Source organism: Drosophila tropicalis, unplaced genomic scaffold (genome assembly GCF_018151085.1).
Source record: "Drosophila tropicalis isolate 14030-0801.00 unplaced genomic scaffold, ASM1815108v1 contig_805, whole genome shotgun sequence".
Classification (NCBI taxonomy): Eukaryota; Metazoa; Arthropoda; class Insecta; order Diptera; family Drosophilidae; genus Drosophila; species Drosophila tropicalis.
Genome location: NW_027173295.1, coordinates 1,256,886 through 1,281,641, shown reverse-complemented (window position 1 = coordinate 1,281,641; position 24,756 = coordinate 1,256,886). Strand labels below are relative to the sequence as shown.

General features: G+C 37.1%; 3 protein-coding genes across 7 annotated transcripts; 1 reads left to right on the top strand and 2 right to left on the bottom strand.

Annotated features, from left to right (window-relative positions):
• Positions 1–589: 589 nt before the first annotated feature.
• Nrx-IV (neurexin-4) lies at positions 590–13,334 on the bottom strand. Of its 4 annotated transcripts, none has more exons than XM_068293719.1 (13): positions 13,246–13,334; positions 12,967–13,159; positions 10,342–10,458; positions 5,692–5,888; positions 5,282–5,423; positions 4,037–5,215; positions 3,847–3,972; positions 3,571–3,774; positions 2,581–3,510; positions 2,335–2,514; positions 1,637–1,981; positions 1,429–1,566; positions 590–1,353 (listed from the first exon to the last, which is right to left on the bottom strand). In XM_068293719.1, the coding sequence occupies exons 2-13, from the start codon at positions 13,076–13,078 to the stop codon at positions 1,163–1,165; spliced, it is 3,861 nt and encodes a 1,286-aa protein (XP_068149820.1). In that variant the 5' UTR covers positions 13,079–13,159; positions 13,246–13,334; the 3' UTR covers positions 590–1,162. The 4 variants fall into 4 exon arrangements, with proteins under 4 accessions (XP_068149820.1, XP_068149818.1, XP_068149819.1 ...); XM_068293717.1 differs by lacking the exon at positions 5,692–5,888 and adding an exon at positions 6,232–6,428 and having other exon boundaries at positions 591–1,353; XM_068293718.1 differs by lacking the exon at positions 5,692–5,888 and adding an exon at positions 6,232–6,428 and having other exon boundaries at positions 591–1,353; positions 12,967–13,274.
• LOC137579874 (L-aminoadipate-semialdehyde dehydrogenase-phosphopantetheinyl transferase) lies at positions 8,878–10,419 on the bottom strand. Its single transcript, XM_068293721.1, is given in 3 exon segments — positions 8,878–9,643; positions 9,646–10,109; positions 10,342–10,419. Coding segments are annotated over 2 exon segments (957 nt in total). The 5' UTR covers positions 9,878–10,109; positions 10,342–10,419; the 3' UTR covers positions 8,878–8,918.
• Positions 13,335–13,606: 272 nt separating the features above from the next.
• On the top strand, positions 13,607–16,694 carry ergic53 (protein ERGIC-53). Of its 2 annotated transcripts, XR_011032903.1 has the most exons (6): positions 13,607–13,834; positions 14,078–14,790; positions 14,873–15,369; positions 15,436–15,561; positions 15,803–16,055; positions 16,118–16,694. XR_011032903.1 is itself a non-coding variant. In XM_068293875.1 (5 exons), exons 1-5 carry the CDS (start codon positions 13,633–13,635, stop codon positions 15,864–15,866), a joined length of 1,602 nt encoding a protein of 533 aa, XP_068149976.1. In that variant the 5' UTR covers positions 13,607–13,632; the 3' UTR covers positions 15,867–16,694. The 2 variants fall into 2 exon arrangements, 1 of the variants encoding a protein (XP_068149976.1); XM_068293875.1 differs by having other exon boundaries at positions 15,803–16,694.
• Positions 16,695–24,756: the final 8,062 nt, after the last annotated feature.

Here is a 24,756-nt window from a genome sequence, read left to right as displayed (position 1 = left end):
TATTGTATTAAATAAACCTTAAGAGACTGAATTTCATAATAGTTTCCTTTTCAACTAGAACAAACAAAACAGTTCAAGTAAGTAAATATTATATGTCTGTTCTATATCCAATAATTACGGTGAATCGGTCAAACAATTGGTTATCCTTAATAGTCAAACGAATAAGCAATCAATATTCAATATATCAATCGAATGTAATAGCAATAGACATTCCCTCTCGCTCAATCTCATGGAGATGGTTAGAAGCATTTCTTCAAAATTTGAAGGCAAACAAAATTTGTAAATATGAAAGTGTGTGGATATAGGATTCTCCACATGATGACTATACATTTGGTTAATAGTCAAGAATAAATATATATGTTTACTGTTTAATCGCAATCTCTTCCATTTAGTATTGATTTGATAATTATTAAGACAATGCATGAAATTTTATTTTTTATAGTTTTTAATTTATTGAAATTGAAAAATTGTCTCGTTTTTATATATGTATATATATATATATATATATATAGATATATATATATATATAGCACTAACTCTATATACATTTACAATTTCAGATTTCTAATTGCATTTTCCAAAAATACAATTATCTTTGTTTTTGTGTTTTTCTTCTCTTTATGCTTAGTAAAAATGTAGCTTGATTTTCTCTTTTCTCCAAATTAGAAGACAGAAAAACATATTTTTTTAAATATAATGGAATGTTTTTTGTTTTGTGTGAGTGTATGTGTGTGTGTGTGTGTGGTAAGTGTATATATGTTTAGGTGTTTAAATGTTATACAAAAATATTACAAAATAAATTTATTTCACCTAATTTGGTAAAGAAAAGAAAATGTAAAAACAACTAAAGAACTAAATCAAAATGGACGGGTTGTTTCTTTTTTTTCATAAGGTCAAAGTGCCGTCAACATACATTAAACAAAACCAAAGAAAACAAACAAAAAATTGAAACGAAATCTTGCCTAAAACAATTGGCAGTGGAAAATGGAAAAATCGCGATTTTCCAATAATCGTTCTTTTGTGAATTTTTTTCTTTTTGGTGAGGGTCTGAGTCGTTGTCTAAGGCTGTTTATATGTGTGTGTGTGTTTGTGTATGTCATGTGTGTGTGTGTGTGTGTTTAGTTTATTTTGTGTCTTCTATGCGTTGTAAATAGATTTCAAATTAAATGAAAATCTCTGTCCGCTTTCTGACTTGATGGCCAGTGGTGGAATGGAGTACAGCATCATCGGGATCATCGGCACCATCGGCTCCCTGATCCTCGTGCGTTAAATAGTCACCTTTATGCCTGTGCAAGTAGCGCCCAATCAGGAAGAACATTAAAATAAGCAAGAGGAATAGTATAACCAAAAGGCCTGCAACAAAAGAAACAAAAAAAATGCAATTTAAATAGAGGGAATACTGGACACAATCCGATTCTAAGCACTTACATGCCAATAAAACAGAATCCACTTCGTTGTAGGCCTTGCGCAATTTCTCCTCATCGACCAGAGGCGGTGGCCTTGTCTCGATTTCAATGGGTGGATGAGTTACTGGCTCAACGCCACAAAAGTCTTCAGTTAGTTGTGCTAAAAATTTTAATTTTTCACATGAAATTTAATCGTTTGCATTATAAAATACTAGGATTTATGTACTTACTGCCCAAAGATTTCACATTACTCGGTGGATTCTGTTGGAACATCAGTTTCAATGGATATATATCGTCGAATTGCACTCGCGACACACAACCGATGAATCCATCGGTCATCGATTCGTTTTTACCAATATACATATATTGAATGTTATTGAATTGAGCATCTGCCGAGGCTTTAATATCGAAATTATATTCCACTGGCTCATAGTTATCCACTTTAAGAACCACTGTCGAGCCGCTGTTCTTTCGCATAAAATGAAGATCATGATATTGACCTAGACCAAAATGCTTTTTCGGGAATATTATCTCCTGACGTTCGAAACCAAAGTCGAATACGCAACGCAAGTGGCCTAAAATTGGATTAATATATGTAAATATATTTGGAGGATTATTAAATAACGTAATTAACATAAATAAAATGAAAATTGTTAATTAAAGAGCACGATAAGTACTTTAATTTGAAAACGAATGTTGCAGTGAATAACTTATTCTTAAGTCATTTTTAATTTGTTCATATTCAAACAAAAACTAACTAATCAGAGATTTTTTTTTAAATCGAGTTGTTTACTATAATATTATATTATATTCTAAAAGTTACTAGCATAATTTTAACAAGTGCAATAGCAAAAACAAGATTTAGTGTTAAATATGTATATATATATGTATTATATACAGTGATAATAAACAACTTTTAGACACTTACCCGAATTGGAAATCTGTATGGTTAGATATTCGCCAGTTAGATTCGATGAGAAACCTAATAGGAAACCCTTTGGAATGGTTGTGGTAAAGCCAACGCGTATATTTTCAGCGATTGTGGAACGGAAAGAGCCTTCAAACTCATAACGTATAATCGAACTGGAGCGCAAGTTAACGCCAATTTCTGAAAAAGTATTTCAAAAATTATGAAAACAAATGCTATAGAATATACTTAAGTATATATAATTACCATCTGCACAAATGGGTCCCTTGAAGGCGCTCCAACGGCAATCGCAACTATAGCCATCATAACGTTCAATGCAAGTGCCATTATTAAGACACGGGCTGGACTCACAGCGACCCACACAGCCTGTGCTGATGCCATAGAGGCCACGCATGGAATATTGCTTAAGGTCGACCATTTTACCATTTAGTAACAAAGCACGAATGCATCCGACATAACCATCACGATACTCAGTGGTAGCTCCTATAACCAAATCCGAGGTCAAGTGAAGAGCTCGCACTGGACCTGGTGGCTCACGGACTTCGGCCTTAATCGAACCATCGACCACCAAGCGAGCCTCTTTGCGATTTCTCTCCACACTGACTGTATGCCAATTATTATCATTCAAATGATAGCTGGTGCCCACATTGACTCCAAGTGGACCGCTTCCGGCCTGATATTGGAATTGCAATTTGTTGCCGTTGATGAGACTTAGTTTGATATAATCGGATGGTCCGGTGGCATGGAAGATCACTGAATTCTCTTGGGTAGTACGGAATTCCAAATAAATATCACCCGAATGACCCATATCAAATGGAGGTAGATTTATCGAAGCATCGGCTATCCGGAATGTCACCACGTTGCTGAATAGATCATCTCCTTCACAGCGCAATGGGCCCAGGGTATATCTACCCTGTTTCTCATCCAATGGAGTGCCAGTGTCGCCGAATTTTACTGCACGCACAGGTAAATGTTCCTTCTCTCTGATATCACCACCATCCTCAGTCCATTCCAAGGAATTGGAATCACAATTACACCATTTGGTTGGATCATGACATTTGCCGAGAATACCACATTCACATTTCCTTGAGCCAGGCAAGGCACCTGCCCAATAATCCATGGGCTGATTATTTCGTGATATCCACCACGAAAACGGACGGAAATTGCCAACCTCGGCTGAAATTTGTTAAAATATTTTTATATTTTTATAATTATAAGTAAATAAGTTGAACTTACAAGGGGAATTGAATAGTCTTGAGGAACGACAGGAATAGCTTAAGCGCTGCCAGCAGCTATGAGATCGATTAAGTAATGCTTCGATTTGCAATTGATTGGCATCGTACATTATCGATTGTTCGAATGATCCAGGCTCCTGGAAGCCATCCACAGTGGTGGTATGCTCCTGGCTATGACTCAAGGTTGTTATCACACGTCCGTCGGCTGTAATAAAAATTGTCACAGGAAAAATTACTCTCCACATAGAGAATCAATAAATCATTTCACAAATCTTACAATAAAATTCACAAGTTACAGGGAATGGTTCCAATGGACCACTGCCATCAACGTCAATCTGAAGATTGACGCGCTGCTGTACATGCTGGACATTCTTAAGAGCTTGACAGGAAAGCGGATTGTTGGCTACAAATAAGACGAACAAATCATTAATCTGTGTGATATTGAACCTTTGGCGCTTTTTACTCACAAGTGTGACAAACAGCTCCTGCATAGCCAGTTTGAGCGCAGTCGCAGAAGAACTCCATGGAGTTCTGATGGCACACACCCTTGTGCTGGCAGGGATTTGGATTGCAACGATCAATCATTTGGCAGGCATCAACGACGACATCATCGCCACAACACACCTCTTCGCCTTGGACCCAATCCTGGGGTAGCTTGTAGTTGCCATCAACGGAAATTAAACGCATGCATCCGACAAAACCGTTTTTCTCTTTGCCACCAGCTATATAGTAGAGACGGCCAGTAGCTATTTGCAGATTCTTTGTAGTAGTCATCGGTCGCTGATCAATGTTTAGGATCAAACGATTTCTTTCAATCGATATCACAAACGAATGCCATTTGCCGTCATTGAATTGTTCATCATAGTTATCCAATATGATTCTGGGTTTCTCTTTCGGTTTCAAATCAATCTTTACCTTACCAAACTCGAGGAACACTTTGATATAGCCGCCAGAATAGAAATCATGATGTAGCATCACGCCACTCTCCTCGTAGGTGCGGAAATAGAAGGAAACATTCAATCGTTGCGAGTTCTCGTATCCCTTAAGGCGTACATAGGAGCCACGCGTGGTAAAGGTCACTGGATAAATGGGTGGTGAGGGACAAGCATAGATGGTATTAACCTTCTGATACAGATAGGCCTCGCCCAATTCATAGCTGTCCTTCATGTTGCGAATAAAGTTGGTGGAATTCAAATAAAGATTTTCCATACATCCGGAGAAATTTTGCTGGACAATAAGACCTTCCTGGACATTGGGTACGCCGCCCAAAAACAATTCGCGATTCAAATTCAGACGACTAAATTCACCCTTTATCTTTCCACGTACTATCACACGGTCCACAGAGAAGATTATATCACGACGATTACGCGATATAACCACATCATGCCAAACATTATCATCGAGCAGACTACCCACAGACAGGGAAGTCATTATGTTTGAGCCCAAATCCAAATTCAATATCATTTTGTTATCCTTCAATTGAAGGGCATAGTAATCGCCCTGAGTACCTCGCGAGTACATTAAAACGCCGTTGGCAAATGCCGTTTTGAATCGAAAACGTATGGATTCCCGAGTCGAGGTAATCGGCTCACGGCGCAGATCGTAGCGTACCAATCCAGTGCCATTGAAATACAAATTCTCCGATACTATAAAAGTACAACATTTTTGTAATGGATTTGGATTAATGAGAGAGTGCATTCTACTGTACTTACTATAATCACAACCATAGAGCTCAACACGCATCGAAATTCGATCATGCCAGCGTGTTGGATTAATGCGGACCCATTGTGCTATAATGGGCACTTCGAAAACATTGTAGTGTATGGAATTGCCATCTGAATTGCCCTTGAACATCTAGGCGAATGAAATATAAAGGATTACATTAAAAACTTGTTTCAATACAAAAATGTCTTCACATTGCAAATATCGTATCCTTCCTTTATCTCATGCTTTCTTTTGTTTTATTTTCAAAAACCGCACATTAAAAGTTTCTTCTTCCAAAAACCATGCGAAATACAGAGCTATAGCTTATAGAGATTAGAACAATACTTCTTAGTCACCATTATGTCTTAGGCTTAGTTATATATAGTGCATTTTTGGTTATTGCTTAAAAATGAAATACCTGCGGTTCGCTAGTGGGATTAACGTACGAACGCCAAAATTCACCATCATCGGAATATTGTACAATATATTCCGTAACAAATTCATCAGTGTGCATGCGTCCCATAGTCGCGATCTTGCGAACCATACGCGGCTCACCCAGATCGAGTGTTAGAAAATGATTATAGGTATTCTCAACTGGTGTCCAAGCAGCGTTCCCTGTGTATCATCATTATCACCAGTAGTAGTATTAGCATTGCAGTGTATAATATTTAATGTTAGGATTAGGATTTTAGTGACACAAAAAAAAAAAAAAGAGACAAGCTACATTATGTTAATAGGTGCGCCAGTTATGGATGAAAGGACCAAACATAAAATAAATCAAAAATGCAAACAACAAAATCAAATAAAAAATAAATGATTATTTTGCTCCCCAACAAAAACCCACACCAACAACCACCACATTGAGTAAAATATACGGAAACACACACACACACACACACACATACGTTGAAACACACAAACATTTCCGTAAGGAGGTGTGGATGGATTCCAATCTTACCTTGACATTACCACCAGGTTCTTTATAGTCGGCAAACTCTAAATCGGTTATGCCATAGCTTATCGTATATTCGGTGACATATTCATTACTATGGGGACGTCCTTGTAAAGCTATATGCGTGACATTTCTCACCAGACCCAAATCAATGATCAAACGTTGATCGAAATCCGAATTTTTCGCTGACCATGAAGTGCCAGCTTCAGGTGGATAATTGGATAACAGGGGGTGTGTGTGGATAGATGGAGGAGGAGGAGGTGGAGGAGGCAATAAAATGGGCAATAAAATGAAAAGATAAAATTGTACGAAAAGCAAAAACAAAACAAATAAAAATCCACTTAAATTAAATTGATCAAAAAACAATATATGTATACTTATAGATAGACAGTATGCTGTTGTTATTGTAGGCTGTATGCCGCCTTGTGCTCTAGTTTTTCCCCCTTTTTGAATTTAAGGTATTTTTCATTTTATCCCCTCTCTTAGGTTCGGGGGGTGTTTCTCAATTAATAAACCATAATTTAGGGGCGATTTCTATTGACAGCTGCAAGTGGTCGATCTCAATGAGGACAGCCGCTAGCAACCCTGTTAAGAGTGCCAAAGCAGAACAGAAAGAAAGGATTTGGGGTAGGGATTTGTATTTTTAGTGTTAACACTAAATGGTCTGCACTCAGACAGGCGCGGGAGGGGTGACGACGGGCGGTAGGTAAGAGGTCAGGGCCATCAGGGGCATCGAGGACATCAGTGTGCAGGGTGACGGCTGCACAATAATTGCAGCATGCTTTTGTTTTAGCTGAGTGTGGTAGCAAAATAAAAAAGAAGGAGTCTGTTAAAGGAACCTTCATCCTTTGGGAACTTTTGCCTTAAGTTTTCTGGTCTCCATTTCAATGCCGCATTCAACTATAAAACTTTATTTCGGCAATATAAACAAGCGATCCCAAAAAAAAAAAAAAAAAAAACAATGAGTGATTCCCATCGATAAAACTTTTCGTGGCAAACAAAATGAGGCTATTACCTACCCCTAGTTACCTTTAAACAAGTCATCCTGGTCGCCGTCGTCGTCGTCCTGCGGTTGTTTGCTTATCAACTTAGTCAACTAACTAGGGGTAAATCTGCTGTAGGGATCAATCGAAGTTGGTATACTCTAATTCCTCAGTTTCTAAGGGAATATGTATTAGGGTATAAATGTATTCATAGTTAGGTGGTCTAACAAAGGGAAACAACGAAATGAATTCATGGCGCAAATGAACGTTAACGACGACGACAAGTAAAGTTTGTCTGAACCCAAGTCTGATTTCCATTTTGCTTCCTACTCCTGTGTTCCTGAGCCTGTCCCTGCTGCCTGCGTTCCCCAAATATAGATTTATAGCCTTTTAAGCATATTTCCGGCTTTGCTACGTTTCATGTTTGCATGTAAATTCAGTCGTTTGTCTCCGCTCCTAGCTCATTACTCTATTAAGTCTGTTCTGTTAGATTGTGTTCCATCATTCAAAGACTTAGGCGTTATGTTTGACCCTAAACTTTCATTTAATGTTCATATTTCTTCAATTGTCAACAGAGCTAGCAGCCTTCTCGGCTTCATTAAACGTTGGGCCAAAGAATTTGATGATCCCTATGTAACAAAGGTTTTATACACTTCGTTAGTTCGCCCTACTCTAGAATATTGCTCGCCAGTGTGGAACCCGCAATATGTTGTTCACCAGCGTAGTATTGAATCGGTACAGAAGCAATTCCTTAAGTTTGCGCTACGCGGTCTAAATTGGGACCCGGGTCTTCGCCTACCTTCTTATTCTGACAGACTTCTTCTTATTAATCTTCCTTCACTTTATAACCGTAGGCTTGTTTTTGGCATTCTCTTTCTCCATAAACTAGTCAACGGCGAAGTCATTTCTACGAATTTACTAGATACGCTGTATTTTTGTGTTCCCTCACGTCGGACCAGAAACTTTTTTCCTATTCACCTTAGTAGATGTCTGACTAACTACTCTCTTCACGAACCTCTTCGTGTTCTTTGCCAATCTTTTAACAACCTTTCTCACCTTATCTCTCCTCATCTTTCTGTCACTTCTCTTCGCGCTATACTTTTTAATCATCTACAGCGAAACCAATGAAAATATTCTGGACTTGGATTGGCTGCAACTCATCCCTGGCCACATTGGCTGTGAATCGGGGCATAGCTGGCACCTTGTGCAAATAAAACACCTCCACCGGGCTGGGGATGTTTAGTTGTATATAAAGCTAAGCTACCTTCTTCATTTAATTACTATCTGTCTTTAGCTTAAGCTTTTTCGTCGACTGCTGTGTTAGTTGACGTAAATAAATAAATAAATAAATAAATAAATAAATAAATGTATTTTATTCTATACCCCTTCCCACAACAAATCAACATATAAGACCAGCTGAATGGGTAGGGGGCTTAAACTAACATAATTGGTTGCCCTTATTCAGCAAAGGGGAGAAAATGCAAGGATTCGTTCGGAGAATATATTCACATACATATCTATAATAAAACTCATATTCCAAATCGATTCAAGGTCTTAGCAATACATTTTTGAGACTAAGCTCTTGTAATCCCATGTTTTCGCTATTAAACACGACTATCAATTAAGATTATAAACCCAGTCCCACTGACATGGATTTCACCAAGAGAGATTCGGGTGTACAAAAATAAAGTATAAATTTATTTACAACTTTTATGATTTTTTGTATGGCTTAAGCAAGGCTTGCTTGCAATATTCCAATATGTCCCCGTTCACTGATCCCACCGATTCCTCTTTGCCGTCTGGGGGTATAAGATCATTAAAATGAAGCCAGGTAAACTTTCCTTGATCTTCGGGTACACAATTCCGAAATGCAATGGCAGCACAATAATCCTCATCGAGTAAATGTTCCTCGAAACGCCAATTAGTCATTAGAGTATCATCACAGTGTAGGATAGTGCCTTGTAAAGGCGATGACGACTCCTCCAAGGTGTGGGAAGCATCAACATTGAAACTGATTTTCTCTAAATCAATGGTTATGCCAACTCCCAGTTCCTTGACATAGGCCTCCTTAAGGCACCAATGACGCATAAATGCTTTGAGTTTGCCTCTATCCGAGGATTGTGCTGCTATGTAGGACCATTCCTGAGATGAAAATTTACTCTTCATGAGGCGAAAGAAATCTTTAAGAGGTCGGCCATTATCATAGGCTATTTTCATAACATCCACGCCAATGCCAAACTGATCGTCGCCCTCCCCACCGAGGACGGTGTGATAACTCCGGGCAATGCCAGCTAACACCACCAGTTTGCCTTGGTGTGAAACATTAAAACTCAGCATTGACTTTGACTTCTTCTGGTTCCACCCTTCATTTTCAGTTGTCACGCCGCCCTCGCCATCGCCCTTGTTGCATTTCGGCAACCAGTAGGGTTTCCCCGGGCGTCACGCTTAAATTGCACTTGCTGATAGTCCTCGTGACTGCAGCCGCTCACATATTTCCGCATTAACAGACGGCCAATTAAAGAGGATAGAAAATCATCAATGAAATGAAATTTCATTAGGCGTTGTCGCTCTTCAATTTGTATGACGGCCACCGCCTTGGATAATTGAGCCAATGTTGGTGTCCATTTGCTTAAATCGAAGGCCCAGCGTGTGCAAATGTGTTTGTTCATTTGTTTGCCAAATAAAGAACTTATATATCTATTTAAACAACAAATAACAAAAACATAATGTTTTCTTCTATTAAGTGTTCTTCTTTGTTCTTTCTTTCTAATTGGGTAGTGTGACCAGAATGCTGATAACGACAAAATCGGCTAAGCCAACGGGCCTTATGCAACACTTGAATATTTAACCTAAGCGCCAAATTTAAAATTACTTTTGATTTGCTCAATATCCGCCCTATTCCTATTTGTTTAAAGAAAAAGCAGCAGCATTTCGTTAAAAATCAAATGAGATTTGTAGCTTCTTACGGATTTAAAAAAGAATTTACTATATTGTAACGTCTTATAAGCAGCAATATTTGAAAATAATAAATTAACTAATTAGAACTAAAGCACAAAACTCAACAGGCTAAGTAAAAATACTTATCTACTAACGGAAAAAAAGAATAAAAAAGCATAAAGGAAAACTAGCTTACCATTTAAACGGGCCTTTTCCGGACCACGATCGTTTAGCGATGAGGTAGCTGTTAATACGGCTCGCTCCATAAGCTGCTGATTGCATTCATAGTCGGAGAAGTAATCACTGAAGGCATCTGAAAGAGTGAAGAGAATAATTCCGATGAAAAATTGATATTCACTTGACCCATATACATATGTATACATTTTTGTCGAAATCCATATTCTCATTTATAAACTGTCACTAAATTGTAAATAAATATGTAAGGTCGTGGTGGTCGACTAGTTTATACTCATTACTATATTCTTTATAGCTTCCAAGAGCCTACTGTGCTATGGATACCATTTTTCATGTTATTAATATACTCTGTTTACCCTCCGGCCAACAAGAAGATTAAGATATTTTTGTTGGCTATGAGCCAAAAACAAGAATTTTAAGTACATCATTTCAATTACAATATAATTTTTTTTTTTTTGTATTTTTCTTAGTGGAGGATCCTCTTCTCGCATTTTTTATGGCTAGGTCATAAATTTCCATACAAAACCACTAAGTAAATAAATAAAGAAATAAGGAAAACAAAAAATATTCGCTGTTCCATATCTCCTCTGTTTGTATATAAACATTTTGCTGTTGCCAAAGAGACACCGACACCAAGTCAAAAGGATGCATTGCATGGGGGTATCCTTTATCCTCACAGCCACTTAGTCTGAGCATAAGAGCATGATAAAAGCGGAGCCGGATATCCTAGCATAGACACAATTGCAATCAACCCCCAAAGAATAAGGTGATGGGTGCAGCACTTCATTTTGGGGTAAACAACCCTTAGGATGTTTGCTCAACAGAGTTTTTTGAGTTCATGTGCACATTTTAACTTTCACATTGACGTTGATTTTGATTTTGACTTTGAGCTTTTGGCGGGCCCCAAAAGATTAGCCAAACTATAACATGTCGTGGTTATCAAGACGGTTTACCTCTCTCTCTCTCTCTTTATAAGCATAGAACCAAAACATATATATGTATTTAGTTACATACATTACTTAACACGCACGACAATCTTAGCAAAAACAATACAAAAAGAACAGAAAAATCAATATAAAAAATAAACTTTGAACTACTTTCTTTCCCCTTTTAACTAACTTGCATGACGATGATAGTGAAAAAAAGTATTCTCCTTTGGAAGGGCTCTTTCTACTTCTTGGTTTGTAAAGCAATTAGCAATTGGATTAATTAAGTTTTCTGTCTTCTAATTAGATCTTATTGAAGTGAAGTCACTATTCGAGGGAAAAAGATGATTCACGTGAGCCATTTTTAAACTTTAGAGAATCGATTAGTCAAAGTTTAAGTGAAAAAGTCGTCTTGGGAACTGGAAACAAGCGATCAGAAAATATATCGGCGTATTTCTAATAAAATCTCAACAAAAATCTTGGGGCCATTTGGTAGTTCTAAACTTGTCCCTTTTAATCATATAAAGAGGAAAATCGAATTTGTGGAATTGTTGTTTATACATTAACAATCCATTTTGATGTTTCTTTAGAAAATTAACCAAAGGAAAATACCGTTATTTATATTGGAATACTTTTTTTCCATTTGAAAATCGTAATAAATATGTACATACATATATGCATCGATATATGTAGATATGTATGTATGTAGAATATGTAATAAATAAATCTGGCTAATGTTCTCAATGAAATAAATATGACGTGACCGATTTTTGAAAAGCAATTTCCGCTGTTTCAGATCATTCGGAAAATGTGAAGTGCGAATGATGTGAAATAAATTGGCAAAGGGAGGGGGAGGGCAAACTGTTAGTAGTGGTGTGTCTAAATGAGGAATTGGTGTGTGAAAGGGGAGCTGCTGGTGAGGCGGGGGTTTTGGCTGGCTGTCTGAGTGAAGAATTGAGAATTGTTTATTTTTAGTCATAAAAATGTTTGCACATGAACTTTGTATAATGTTTACACACACACACATACATACATGTGCACTGACAAATTGTCTAACAAATAAATGAACATCACTTTTATGTGAAAGAGAGGGAGGACACAATGGCAGGGATTACCGCATACGTGAATTGGGGGTGAAGTGGGGTGCTTAATGGGGAAAGGGTGACATATGGTAAGCGAGAAAAGCACGTGTAAGACACGAGAGCAACAAAATGAAAAAAAAAAAAGATGTAGATGATGCGCAGACGTCAAAAAGATAACACAGTACAAAACGCCGGCTCCAATTGGAAATACATAAATATCCAACGACAAATGAATAAGAAAACAAATATCAAATGCCAAAGACAAGTGAGCAACATACGAATCGTAGCCAATAAAGAAGAAACTAAAAAAGGCGTTGGTAATCGGTTTTTGTTTTGCCCTAGCTGTTCGTAAGCAACGTTATGATCGCCTCTCCTACACTGCTTCTTTCTCTCTCTAGCATGCACACTTTGTCACTCTCTGGTTGACTGATCGAAGAGCGAGTTAGAAAGAAAGAGTAACAAAGAGAGACGAGTTTTCAGCTTTGGGGGAACACGCCCAAAAAGAAGAAATGAATAAAGCGAACTTGGCTTACGTTAATTAACAGCATTTCGTCTGCGACTTGACAAGGACAATTTTTTATAGAGGACTTAACTCAAAACTTTATTAAAATCACTTACCTGCTTGTACATTTCCCACGCTGTTGCTGCTAAGCAGGAAGATGAGGTAAATTGTCGTTGTCGCTGTTGTTGCGGCTGCTGAGGCTGCCTTCGTATAACTTTTCAGCCTCATTTTGTTGATGGCGCCCCGTTTGTTTAATTTCGTTCACCACCGAAACTGATTTAGAAACACATTTATTACTGCCGTCAACTCCTGTATTTCACAAATGTATTTGCAGAAACAAAACAAAATAAGTTTGGTTTATCAATTTACAAAAAAAAAAAACAAAAAACAATTACAATTTAATGTTGCTGGGGCGGATGACGATGACACACTTAACTCAGTGTGGCCAGCTCTTGAAAGTGTAAAAACACAAGCCCTAACAGATAGTGTGACCAACTCTTTTATCTAATAAAAATAGTGGGAGGCAAAACAAAGTGTTACCAGCCTTAGAGAGTGAAAAATCAAACCGACAGTGTGACCCTACTACAGTTTTTTAAAAACCGAGAACCGCCCACTCGTTTAGTGTTACCAGCTGTTAAAAATGTAAAAACACAAATAACAGACAGTGTGACCAAATTCGAAGCGATAGCGATAGGTTGTTGATATGGCAGCACTGGTCACTGGGCTTCTGGCAACACTCACAATATTGCTGCTGGCCGATTTAGCTTCTGGCAACACTGAAGATGAGGGCGACCGGGACGCTGCTGCCAACATTTTGCCAATTCGTGGCTATTTTCTTCATATTTATTAAACAAAACTATGTGACGGCCACCGGGAATCCAGCCCCTGTGGGTGTCCATCGTCGATTCGAGTACAAGTATTCGTTTAAGCCACCATATCTGGCGCAAAAAGACGGAACTGTTCCGTTTTGGGAATACGGGGGAAGTAAGTAAGAAGAAGCAGCTCCACGTCAGTTGTTTTGGCCCGCTCAATGCTGGCCATGGGTGCGAAAGAGATGGCGTAATAGGTCCCAAGTAACCAACTTGCTGACAACCACCGAGCAGCAGCCGCTGCCGCAGTCATGCAAAGTGGACACGCAAGCACTTTGTCTTGATATCATATCTCAGCCCTTGACTATGATTGGGTCCAAACCAATGCTAATGCCACTTGTTGCTCTCTGACTTGCAGATGCCATTGCCAGCTCCGAAAGTGTACGTGTGGCGCCGTCGTTGCGATCTCAAAAGGGTGCCATTTGGACAAAGTCGCAAACGAACTTTGACTGGTGGGATGTGGAGATAGTGTTCCGCGTAACGGGACGTGGCCGTATTGGAGCCGATGGTTTGGCTTTCTGGTACACCACTGAGAAGGGTGATTACAATGGACCCGTGTTTGGTTCCTCGGACCGCTGGAATGGTTTGGCTATCATTTTCGATTCCTTCGACAATGATAATAAGCACAACAATCCCTATATTAGCGCTGTACTAAATGATGGCACCAAACAGTATGATCATACCAATGATGGCACAACACAGTTGCTGAGCGGCTGTTTGCGTGATTTCCGTAATAAACCATTCCCCACCCGGGCTCGCATCGAGTATTACAACAATGTCCTTACCGTGCTCATCCACAACGGAATGACTAATAACAATGATGACTACGAAATGTGTTTGCGCGCCGATGGTGTCAGTCTTCCCAAATATGGCTACTTTGGCATTTCAGCTGCTACTGGTGGCTTGGCCGATGATCACGATGTTTTCCATTTCCTGACAACCTCACTGCATGCAGCTGGCCAGGAGCCCCAGAAAGTTGATAATCAAGAGAAACTGACTCAAGAGTATAAGGAATACCAGGAGAAGCTGGAGAAACAAAAGCAGGAGTACAAGAAGGAACATCCCGATGAGGTATGTTCCACGTTGTCAGTTAACTGCCAGCTTTTATTATCAACGACAAGTAATTAAATATTTTATGCATCGTCTCTTGTAGCACAAAGACGGCGAGGAGGAATGGGATGAGTTCTACGAGTCGGAAAACCAACGCGAGTTGCGTCAAATCTGGCAAGGACAGAGTCAAATCGCAGATCATTTGCGTGAGCTCTCCCGCAAGGTGGACGAGATCATTGGACGTCAGGAGAATACACTTTCCCTAGTCTCCCGCGGCTTGGCAGCTCAAGCTGGTCAGGCTTTGCCACCGCCAGCCGCTGGCAGTGTGCCACAGCAGCAGCAACTTACTGGTGGCGTTGGCATCACCAGGCCCGATGTAGATTTGCTTATTGCTAATCAGAATTTGTTGCTTAGCTCTATCAGAGAGATACGTCAACTTGTTGGCGATATTAATGTACGCACTGATAACATTCAAACAAATCAAAAGCACGCGCCCACCGCTCAAATTCAATCAACGGGCTACGATGTACAAACACTGATAGCCGAGATGCGGGATGGCATGAATCAAGTTAAACAGGGCATCACACATGTAGGACAGAGGTGCGTTTAATCATTGTGTTGTCTAATTTCAAGTGGGACGAAATGCTAACATGTTTTCGCTTACAGATTGGGAGCTCCGCAAGCTGCTGGGCAGGTTGCCAGTTGCCCCACCGGCAATTGTGTGGGAGTCACATTGTTCCTAAGTGTTACAGCTGTGCAATTGCTGCTTGTCTTCATCTATAACATATATAAGTGAGTACTTAATGATAACAACAGCACACTAAACCGAAATTATTCTTTTCATTTAAGTCTCTACATATATTTACTCTATTGCTTTAGTTTGTCCATTGAGCTATATTAGATTCCAAAAGATCAAAGCAGTGTCTTTTGATTATTGAATCTTATTAATTTTCTTCAAATTTGAAAGCTGTTTTTATTCAAAGCATTCATTATGTCATTATGTGCAATACTAATCAAGTTTTGTTTGTTTCAGAAACCGAAGTGAAGCACAAGCGAAAAAAATTCTACTAGGCCAAAATAGAACGACTCTCAATTAAGCAAAATAACAGCAATAACATCTACAATAACGTCAAGAAGAACATGCAACGTGTAACTACAGCAGCAACAAAAACAACATCAACAACAACAATACAAATGGAGGGAAAAACACACCTGACTAGGCGACAACTAAATTTAGTTGAAATGAAATACTTAAGACTACAGCGTAAAATGGCTCTACGATATTTGTAAAATCGTTTTTTTTTTATACACATATATTATAGCAACTATATGTATATTGATTTGTCAGGTCAGTTGTCCCTCATCGTAATAGAAATACCCCGCAGAAATGAAATGAACAATATAAAAGTCAAGAACAATGATGAAGGAATAGCCAAGTCTCATGACAAACACGATGAATTTGATGATGATGATGATGATGATGATGATGATGATGATAATTAAAAGAAAGATGAAGACTAAAAAGAGAAGCCACAAGACAAATTTAGCAGATTCGTTTGGAATGTGGAAAACCAAGACCAAGTTTAATTCTATTCTCAACTGCTGCATATCAAAATGTGGGCAGCCTTTACCTCGGCATTTCTATTGATTTGAAAACTAAAATGTAAACAGGAAACAAAATCATCAATTAAATGGAAATGAAAAACAAAAAAAACAAAAACCTGCAAATGAAAATCCAATTATAATTCCATAAATTTAGAAAATTTTTGTAATCTTTTTTATACTTAAAAACAAAGCAAAAAAAAAAAAAAAAAAAACAAAAAGTTGAGTTAAAGCGCCTCTCAAATTTCGATTGGCCGGAGCATACTATATCTTCCCATTAGCATGAAATTTAATTTATGTAATAAATTTGATTCTCTCTTTAAGTTTTCTCCTCTTTGTTAGTTTTTTTTTATAAATTTTTTTTTTTTTTTTTTTGCTTGTTTATTATTTTTAGCAATTTTGATTTCATCGCATAGTCTGATGCATAGAACTTTTATACTGAATACATAATATACATACATACATACATAATGCGTAATTAATTAGAAACTATAATATCAATGGAGAAAATGTGTGTGTGTGCGTTTTTATATGTTGTCATTCCAGTCTCTATAGAAATGTTTAAAGTGAATAAAAATAAAAAAAAAAAAAAAAAAATTATTTGCAAAAACCATAAAGAGAAACAACAAAAACGAAACGAAACGAAAATTAACATTTAAAAGTTGAATAGTTATTTTTATTCTAACATCTTCGTTCTAAAAAAAATGATAAAAGTTCATTTTTGCTGATATTGACGGCGAAAAACTTTATATTTACCATAAAACAAAATTTGAGGAGCCAGCATATAAAAACCAAAGGACATGACCTCACTAAGTCGTAGTTTCTATACCCTGGCAAAAGAAAAATGTAAATCAGATTTTCTGTTGTTAATTGATTTGGATTGGAAAACCAATTATGGAACATACATATACATATGTATATAAGGATCATGCAATTAGACTGCAAATCGGATGCTTCAATGATTTATGAACTAATTGAAAAGCGTTTCCACGTTTGTTGACCAGATCTATTGAAACGCCAAATTACTTAACCCTTATTTGACAGATCGCAAGCAGAACCATTTCCGAATAAAGATTAGGCTTGGGAATTCTCCTAATAAAACAGATCGTTTAATCCTAAGCGGATCAACTTTCGACTTGTGTATAGCAGGAGGGGGGTTCAATCTCTGAAAATTCTTATTCGACAGATCATTTCATAGGATAAAGTAGATGGCGGAAATTGTAAATGAAGAATAAGAATAAGAATTGATCAATTGATTCAGAGGATGCTCAGGAGGCAACAATATCCTGTAGCTTTCTCGACATTCTCCACCAGTTCCCCTTTCTAGGAGAAGATGATGCGATCCCATGAAATTTTGAATATAATTCCATTCTCTCATTCTCCAGTCCTCTAGAACCAAGTAAATGCTACTTGATTTTGCTTGTTGGACATTCGGTGACCAAGTCTGCGTTAAAGTGCTTATACCCTTTCTAGAAGTGTATTGAAATGGTCGTAAACCCCTCGACAATGCGGCAAAAATGGCGCCACGTGGTCGGCTGTTTTTCACTTTATTTGTGGATTGGGTAAGAAGCTGGGAAACTTTGGCCATAAAATGTAACTGCCATTGGTGGCATTGTGGGCAAGCCTGCCCCATCCCCCACACATCGGGCGCCAAACCATCTCTGCCTTGGGAGGGGGGAAAACAACAACAAGAGTTAAAAAAAAAAAAAAACAGTCGCCCAAAGATAAATGGACAGAAGCCAACAGCAGTCATGGCTATGTGATAAATTTTCGTGTGTGTGCCTTTTGGTTTCTTTTTCCCATGTTTTTTTTGGCAAGGGGGGCTGGGGATAGAGGGCTCTTACTGGGTTTGAGTTCAGCCAAAAGTGGTTGGACGGATGCTGGGGCTTGGCTATGTGCCAACGCCGTTTATGTAAAACCAAAGGCATGTTATATACTTCATACATGGCCAACGCATTGCGCAGAAGCAGGGTCCACTTGGAGTTGGAGTTGAATGGTTGTTAATATTTCTTAACGGCCAATCAGCGCGAGGCAAACCGGCGTACAAAATGGCTACGGTTTATGAAGGCAACCCAGGAATCCTCATAGTACGGGGATGAATACACTGCACAAAATAGCCGCAAAACTCAATATGCCATTGCCAGAATCAGGAATCGAGGTGTTGAACTCGAATCCTTAATATTTGGAAACTAGCCAAATGCCATTTAAAAACAAACTGCAAAAACTCTATTAAGTTAAAAAAAAAAAAAAAACGAAAATCTTAAGAAATTAAAGAAATCAACTTGAATTTCGAAGCTTTTTCAATATTCAACTTTATCCATTTAGTTATGTTCAAAATTATTTCAAATCATTTTTCCAAACATTTTGGATTGTAATCGATTGACTTAAGAAAATAATTCCTAAACCAATGCATAGCAATGGAAGTCACAAAATAATTCTTTCCAATGTGAATTTTAGAACTTAAAACTCAACTCAAAAACTAGCATAGACCTTTTTTAAAGACTATATTTTGGCGAAGTTCTAATGGATACATTACCAGTTTTTGAGAAACTTGAAAATAAGGAAATGCATTTTTCAAGTAGTCCAAGAATTGACAAGTTTAGAGTTTTATAGATTTTAGATTACTTGATAATACATAAGTTCAAAATTAAGTTTCAAAGCATTAAAAAGTGATTTCCCTTCGAAAATTGTTTGAAGTTTCGATAAATAAAGGGTTTTTAAGAATTTCCTTCACTGAATTTTAGTTAAGGCTTTGATTTAAAAGAAATTTACAAAATATCAAAGAGTTATTCCTTTGTTATAAGGCATAATATCATACACTTTGGATATGGTTCTATAATGAGTAAAATTTGAACCAAAAAGTATGCTATAGGGATTCCAAGTATTGTCTGCTTTGTTTATTGTTTATTAGTTGTTTATTAGTTATATGTATGTGCAAACAAGAATTAATTTTCTTACATAGAATATTCTAAAATCTGAAAACCAGATCTCCAGATTTCACAAAATCTGGACGTGATGGACAAAAACCAAGTACGCAGTCAGAATCAGCGAATACCCGAATTACTTAAGAACACATCTCAAGTTAACGTAATCAAAAATCATGTCGACCTGTGTAATGAATCAACCTCAAAGTGTTTAAAAATCGGTTTACAGTCCTCTGAAAGTCCTGATCTCTAAAAGTATGGGATTCGTAACATTTTCTTATCCTGCCATTTGTCTAAGAACCACAGATAACGGTTAATAAGTCTATAAACTGATGCCAAAAAATGTAATGACTTATTTTGGATTTAAAAACTAATTTTTAAATTGATATCGACTAAATTGTAAACGATTTCAAAGTGAAGTGGGTTGAGTTTATACCTTAGATTACAAAATTTCTATGTTTTTTTTATTACTAAGACTTGGTATTTTAAAATATATATATAAAATATATGATTTTGTAATTGAACACGAACCCAATAGTTAAAGGAAGTGAATATAATGGTTTAGGGTTTGACTTCTTGCTCCGGTCTTGAACAAAAGAGACTTTTTTTTAGAATCGTTTAATTTCTGAGCGGAGAATTATAAATTTTAATTGTTTAAATATACTTGGGATTGCATTTGAAATGGTTAAAGGAATTGTAGACTTAAGGGATGGAGTTTAAATACAATTTGCAGTCCATTTAATTATCATTTGGTTCAATTACAAACGCTCTGAATTGCTCGATACTTTAAAACCCACCGATAACTTAAATAAATCCATATTGCAAATATTTACACATCTGTGGAATTTTTGCCCCGTTCACCACAATCCATTAGTAAATGAAATTCATAAATCCCGGATGACGGCGACGACAGTTTTGCAACATTTGCCAAACATTTGCGACAAGAGACGAAAAGAACAGAACAGAAAAAAAAAACATATATAGCAAGGGAAATAAAATCAAAGTCAAAGTTATTACAATGTTACACAGGGTGGATACTCTGTCTCTATCTCTCTCTCGCTCTGTGGATATGTTGACACATCCTTGTTTTTGGTCTCGTTCCCGTACTCATGCTACACATCCTTGACAAATGTTGCGCAAACAAATGGATTACATTGCCAATGGCCAATGACTTAGGCAGCTCTCCAAGAGTTAACTTAGCCCAAATGTATGATAATGAATCATAAATTTCCATAACTGTCATACGAATCCGGGTGGATTTTCTTGGTCATATGGTGTGTAATTCGATGAACCAAGTGTATTACTGTTAAGGAGATTAACTAAATTTGCAATTTGTTTAAGAGTCTTTATCTTTATATAGATGAACATTGAATTCGATCAAGAATATATATATGCATATACGAATAAGTATAACATTTTTCTCATAACTTTCATGAAACTTGAATGAAAATATCATATTAGAATCCTTATTATATTGAATCAAGAAAAATATTTTACATTATCTTCCATAATGAAATTGTTGGCCTTATCAAACTAAGAAAAACTGTAGGCCACAAATGAATAATTATTAGATTATAATCTATCTCCAAAATATTTGTTTTGTTTTTTTTTAACGCCAAAAGAAAGACAATTTCCCACCGAAAAGTATATTTTTTTTTGAAAAATTATGCTTGGAAAATAAGTTATATATTTTTAAGTAAAAAACATTTCACCTTTTGCATAGTTTTTAGTTAAGGATCCCGGGTTCATACATAAATCAGAGGGCTGGGATAACTTCCGCCGTTTCAAAGTGAAATAAATTAATTAATCAAGCAAATGAAATAAAAACCAGAGGGCCGGGGCTTACTTCGACCGCGCCGAAGTTTGTATATCCTTGCAAGTTTATTTTGTTAATCTTTCTTTAGCTGTAGTTTTCAAAGTGGAAAACGTTTCACCTAAAAAGTCTAATGGATGGCCTACTGCTAGGATTAGCATGCCAAATAACGAAGTTGTTGATCACAGTCACTGTTTTCCACCGATCATTTCTATGGGAGCTATATGATATAGTCACCCGATCTTGATCAAATTTTTGCACAGTCGTTTATAGGCGTGATAAACTCTAAACTAATATTATATATTAAGACAATAGTTTAGAAAATAACAAAGTTATTCAAAAAAGTCACTGTTCGTGCCGTTTGTATCGGAGCTATATGATATAGTGGGCCGATCCGGCTGGTTCCGAGATATACAACCCGGATATCCAGTATATACAAGCCTACATGCAAAATTTCAATCTCTTACGGTCTAGGAAGAGTTTGCGTTGATGCAGAGGGACGGGCAGACCGACGGACGGACGGACATGGCTATATAAACTTGTCTCGTCGTGCTGATCAAGAATATATATACTTTCTATGGTCGGAGATGCTTCTTTCTATGCGTTGCACACTTCTGACCAAAAATTATTTATCCCTTTTAGCAAGGGTATAAAAATGTTAAATCTCTTTTGTGAAAGTTAAGAAATGAATTTCCATTCATATTTACAGTTATCCATAGATAATAGCTTTTTATTTTTTAATCTTCTTTTATCGCCAATTTCTAACCGATTTCAAAAATTTGCATCTCAATTAAATCAGAATTTGGCATACTTTAATTAATAATGATGTCTACATTTAGTTTTTTACTTTTAATAGGTAAACTGATATTTGAATTTTAAAAGCGTGTACAAATTTTCAGAATTTCAGGTTCAAATAAAATATCCTTTGGTGATTCCATCTATTTTCCTCAAACTATATTTTCGCAAGTTTCTAACCGATTTAAAATTATTAAATGTCAATCAAATCAAAATTTAGTAGTTTAGTTTAGATTAAAAGACATTTTTCTAATTTGAAAATAAAGAGCAAAGACATTTATTTATTTAAATTTAAAATAAGAGCTTCGTGAAATCAAAATTTATTGGAAAATTTTGGTGTTCAGTGGAAGTTTTTGTCTCGCTTGAAAACATAACTTGATAATTCCAATTCAAAATTAAATGCATTAAAATGAGAAATTACTTTCGACCATTGGTTGGGATTTTTAAAGGATACTCAGTATTATTAAAACTAAATTTTTGGAAATTTTTGAAGCGAGGACCCCGTAGTGTATGGCTAATCCGTCACTGTCTTTGTGACAGCGAAATATGATCAGGAAGAAGAAGGTCCAACATCTAAATTCTGAACTTAGCACACTCAGTATTTAGTAAGTGGTGACATAAGTAAAAAAAGTATTTTATAATTTATTTGAAATTAATATGATTATCACTCAAATTGGATGGGTTTCATCTGGGTTTCACCATTTATCTAAAAATGCGGTGAGATAAACGAAAATTTCCAAGGCGAATCATAAGATGTATACACAGATGGCTCAGCTACCATTGACTGTGGTGAATGCCTCGTCTGGACTCGTCAATCTCTGTGATACTCTTAATGGCAGTTGGTCAAGGAATTGAAGCAGGCTCTAAAGCTGCCGACTGCTACAAGGTTCAAGCATGAGTCGCCAGCTGGAACAGCTGTCGGAGCACCACTCAGTCAAGAGCAGGCCAAACTCTGCTTGGTATCCACCAAGTCATCCGACTTGTATGAGTAACTTATTTCACCTGCCACGGTCTATGCCCGGGCACGAGGAGCCTACAGCATGAGCTCTTTTAGTGATTTTCTCTGCCAAAATCATTTCTCAAAAGGTATCTGGCTATGAACTAGCTGCATGGAAGCCATTGCATTCTCCAGGACTCAAACACAACAAACAAAAAAAAGACTGAAAAATCGGAAAATTCATATTTCGCGCGTTTCTAGTCCGATTTCAATAAAATTTGGTTGGTAGATATTAACAAGACCAACTATTTTGCCGAATTTGATTACGTTAGTCAAAAAATCGCGGGAGTCAATCGGTTATTCTAAATTATACTATTTAACAAAACTTAGTATCAAATTTGGTGACATTAACTTTGTCAGTTTTCGAGAAAATCAGTTTTATTTAATTTATGGTGGCGGAAGGGGGAGTGAAACAAACTCGATCACTTTACATACTACACGGCTCTATCCCTTATAGTCTCCGAGATCTAGGCGTTCATACGGACGGACATGGCTAGATCGACTCGGCTGTTGATACTGATCAAGAATATATATACTTTATATGGTCGCAAAAGCTTCCGTCTGCCTGTTACTTACATTTTGGCGGCTTTAATATACCATTGCACCCTATAAGTGCATGGTATAAAAAGTATTTTAACTGATAATGATAATTATAATCATAAGCGGGCTTACTCCTCATAACAGTTTCTGTTTGTCATGGCAATTCCTAAGGAGAATGGATCAGAGAATAGATTACAATCTTCTTGCTTGTTGTGTTGGTTGGCAATCTATCCTCAAGGGCCATATGCGCTTTCTAATTGTTAGCAAAGTTTAAATAGAATTAACATGCCAAGCTTTAAGAGGTTTTTGGGGACAGGTTATCAGTTTGCCAAAGTTCTAACTAAAAGGCAAACCCAGTAAATTTCTGTGCCTTTCCATGGTCTCTGTAGCTAACTGTTAGCTAACGTTCCTAACTTTGGCAACCATGAGGATATGAAAGATTTTCAGTTTACAGGATGTGCAGTTTGGTCCAAAATCCATATGGGCTTGTTAGGTTTGATCTTCTCGCTTTAACCATTTTAAGGTGGCATTTAAGTTCTTTTGATCTTGCAGATAAGCTCTACAATCTAGCCCGACTAAAAGAAGGCACAGATAGTTCACTTAGTACCATATTCAAAGGATGTAGTACTATGTTCAAAGGATCCACTTTTGTTTCCTTTAAGAAACAGAGAAAATCAAATGTGAAATAAAACGAAATTGTATTATAAATTAAACATTTATAGAAAAATGTCCAAGAATATTGTGGAAAGTCATGCAAGTTCTTCCTTGGTTCCTCCTGAGAAATCACTTTTCTCAAAACGCTTTTCTGAAGTAGGCCCTAATCTACTGATCTACTCGAAAGTTCATATGATTCAGATTCATAATTCTTGCGATTAAAAACAGGATCTATTCGATTTATCACATATGTCCTTAATTTTAAAATGCAATGCATTGATTTGTCGGACTTTTCGTTTGGCCAAGAAAATGGAAAATTGTCAGATGGTAAATGTTTGTGCAACTGCTTTAGTTTCTCATGCCATTAGGTTGCGGGCTGTGAAATGATACAAAAGGATAGTCCATTAGACACAAGTCACAATGCTAGTGAATTCAAGGCACTTGGCAATGGCTGGGAAATGGCAACGCATCGAACCGCACCCTTTTTTGTGATTTTTGGCGAAAAACCAGAACAAAAGTCGATACTGGATAATATTTTTCGCTTTTTGGTATGACGAATCCACATGTCATACACGAGTCGAATTGCCATTCAGCTCCTGCGACTGCCACTGCCACTGCCACTGCCAGTGCTAGTGCTAGTGCCAGTGCCAGTACCCCTGCTC

What these genes read in the sequence shown, in the direction of transcription:
- ergic53 (XM_068293875.1), top strand. Translation starts at nt 13,633, where the DNA reads ATGAGGGCGACCGGGACGCTGCTGCCAACATTTTGCCAATTCGTGGCT. An exon ending in ATCACACATGTAGGACAGAG is followed by an intron (nt 15,370 to 15,435) that starts GTGCGTTTAATC and finishes TTTCGCTTACAG; the next exon opens with ATTGGGAGCTCCGCAAGCTG. An exon ending in TTCATCTATAACATATATAA is followed by an intron (nt 15,562 to 15,802) that starts GTGAGTACTTAA and finishes TGTTTGTTTCAG; the next exon opens with AAACCGAAGTGAAGCACAAG.
- Nrx-IV (XM_068293719.1), bottom strand. Translation starts at nt 13,078, where the DNA reads ATGAGGCTGAAAAGTTATACGAAGGCAGCCTCAGCAGCCGCAACAACA. An exon ending in ATCCCACTAGCGAACCGCAG is followed by an intron (nt 5,424 to 5,691) that starts GTATTTCATTTT and finishes TCATTCGCCTAG; the next exon opens with ATGTTCAAGGGCAATTCAGA. An exon ending in TGTAACTTGTGAATTTTATT is followed by an intron (nt 3,775 to 3,846) that starts GTAAGATTTGTG and finishes TTTTTATTACAG; the next exon opens with CCGACGGACGTGTGATAACA.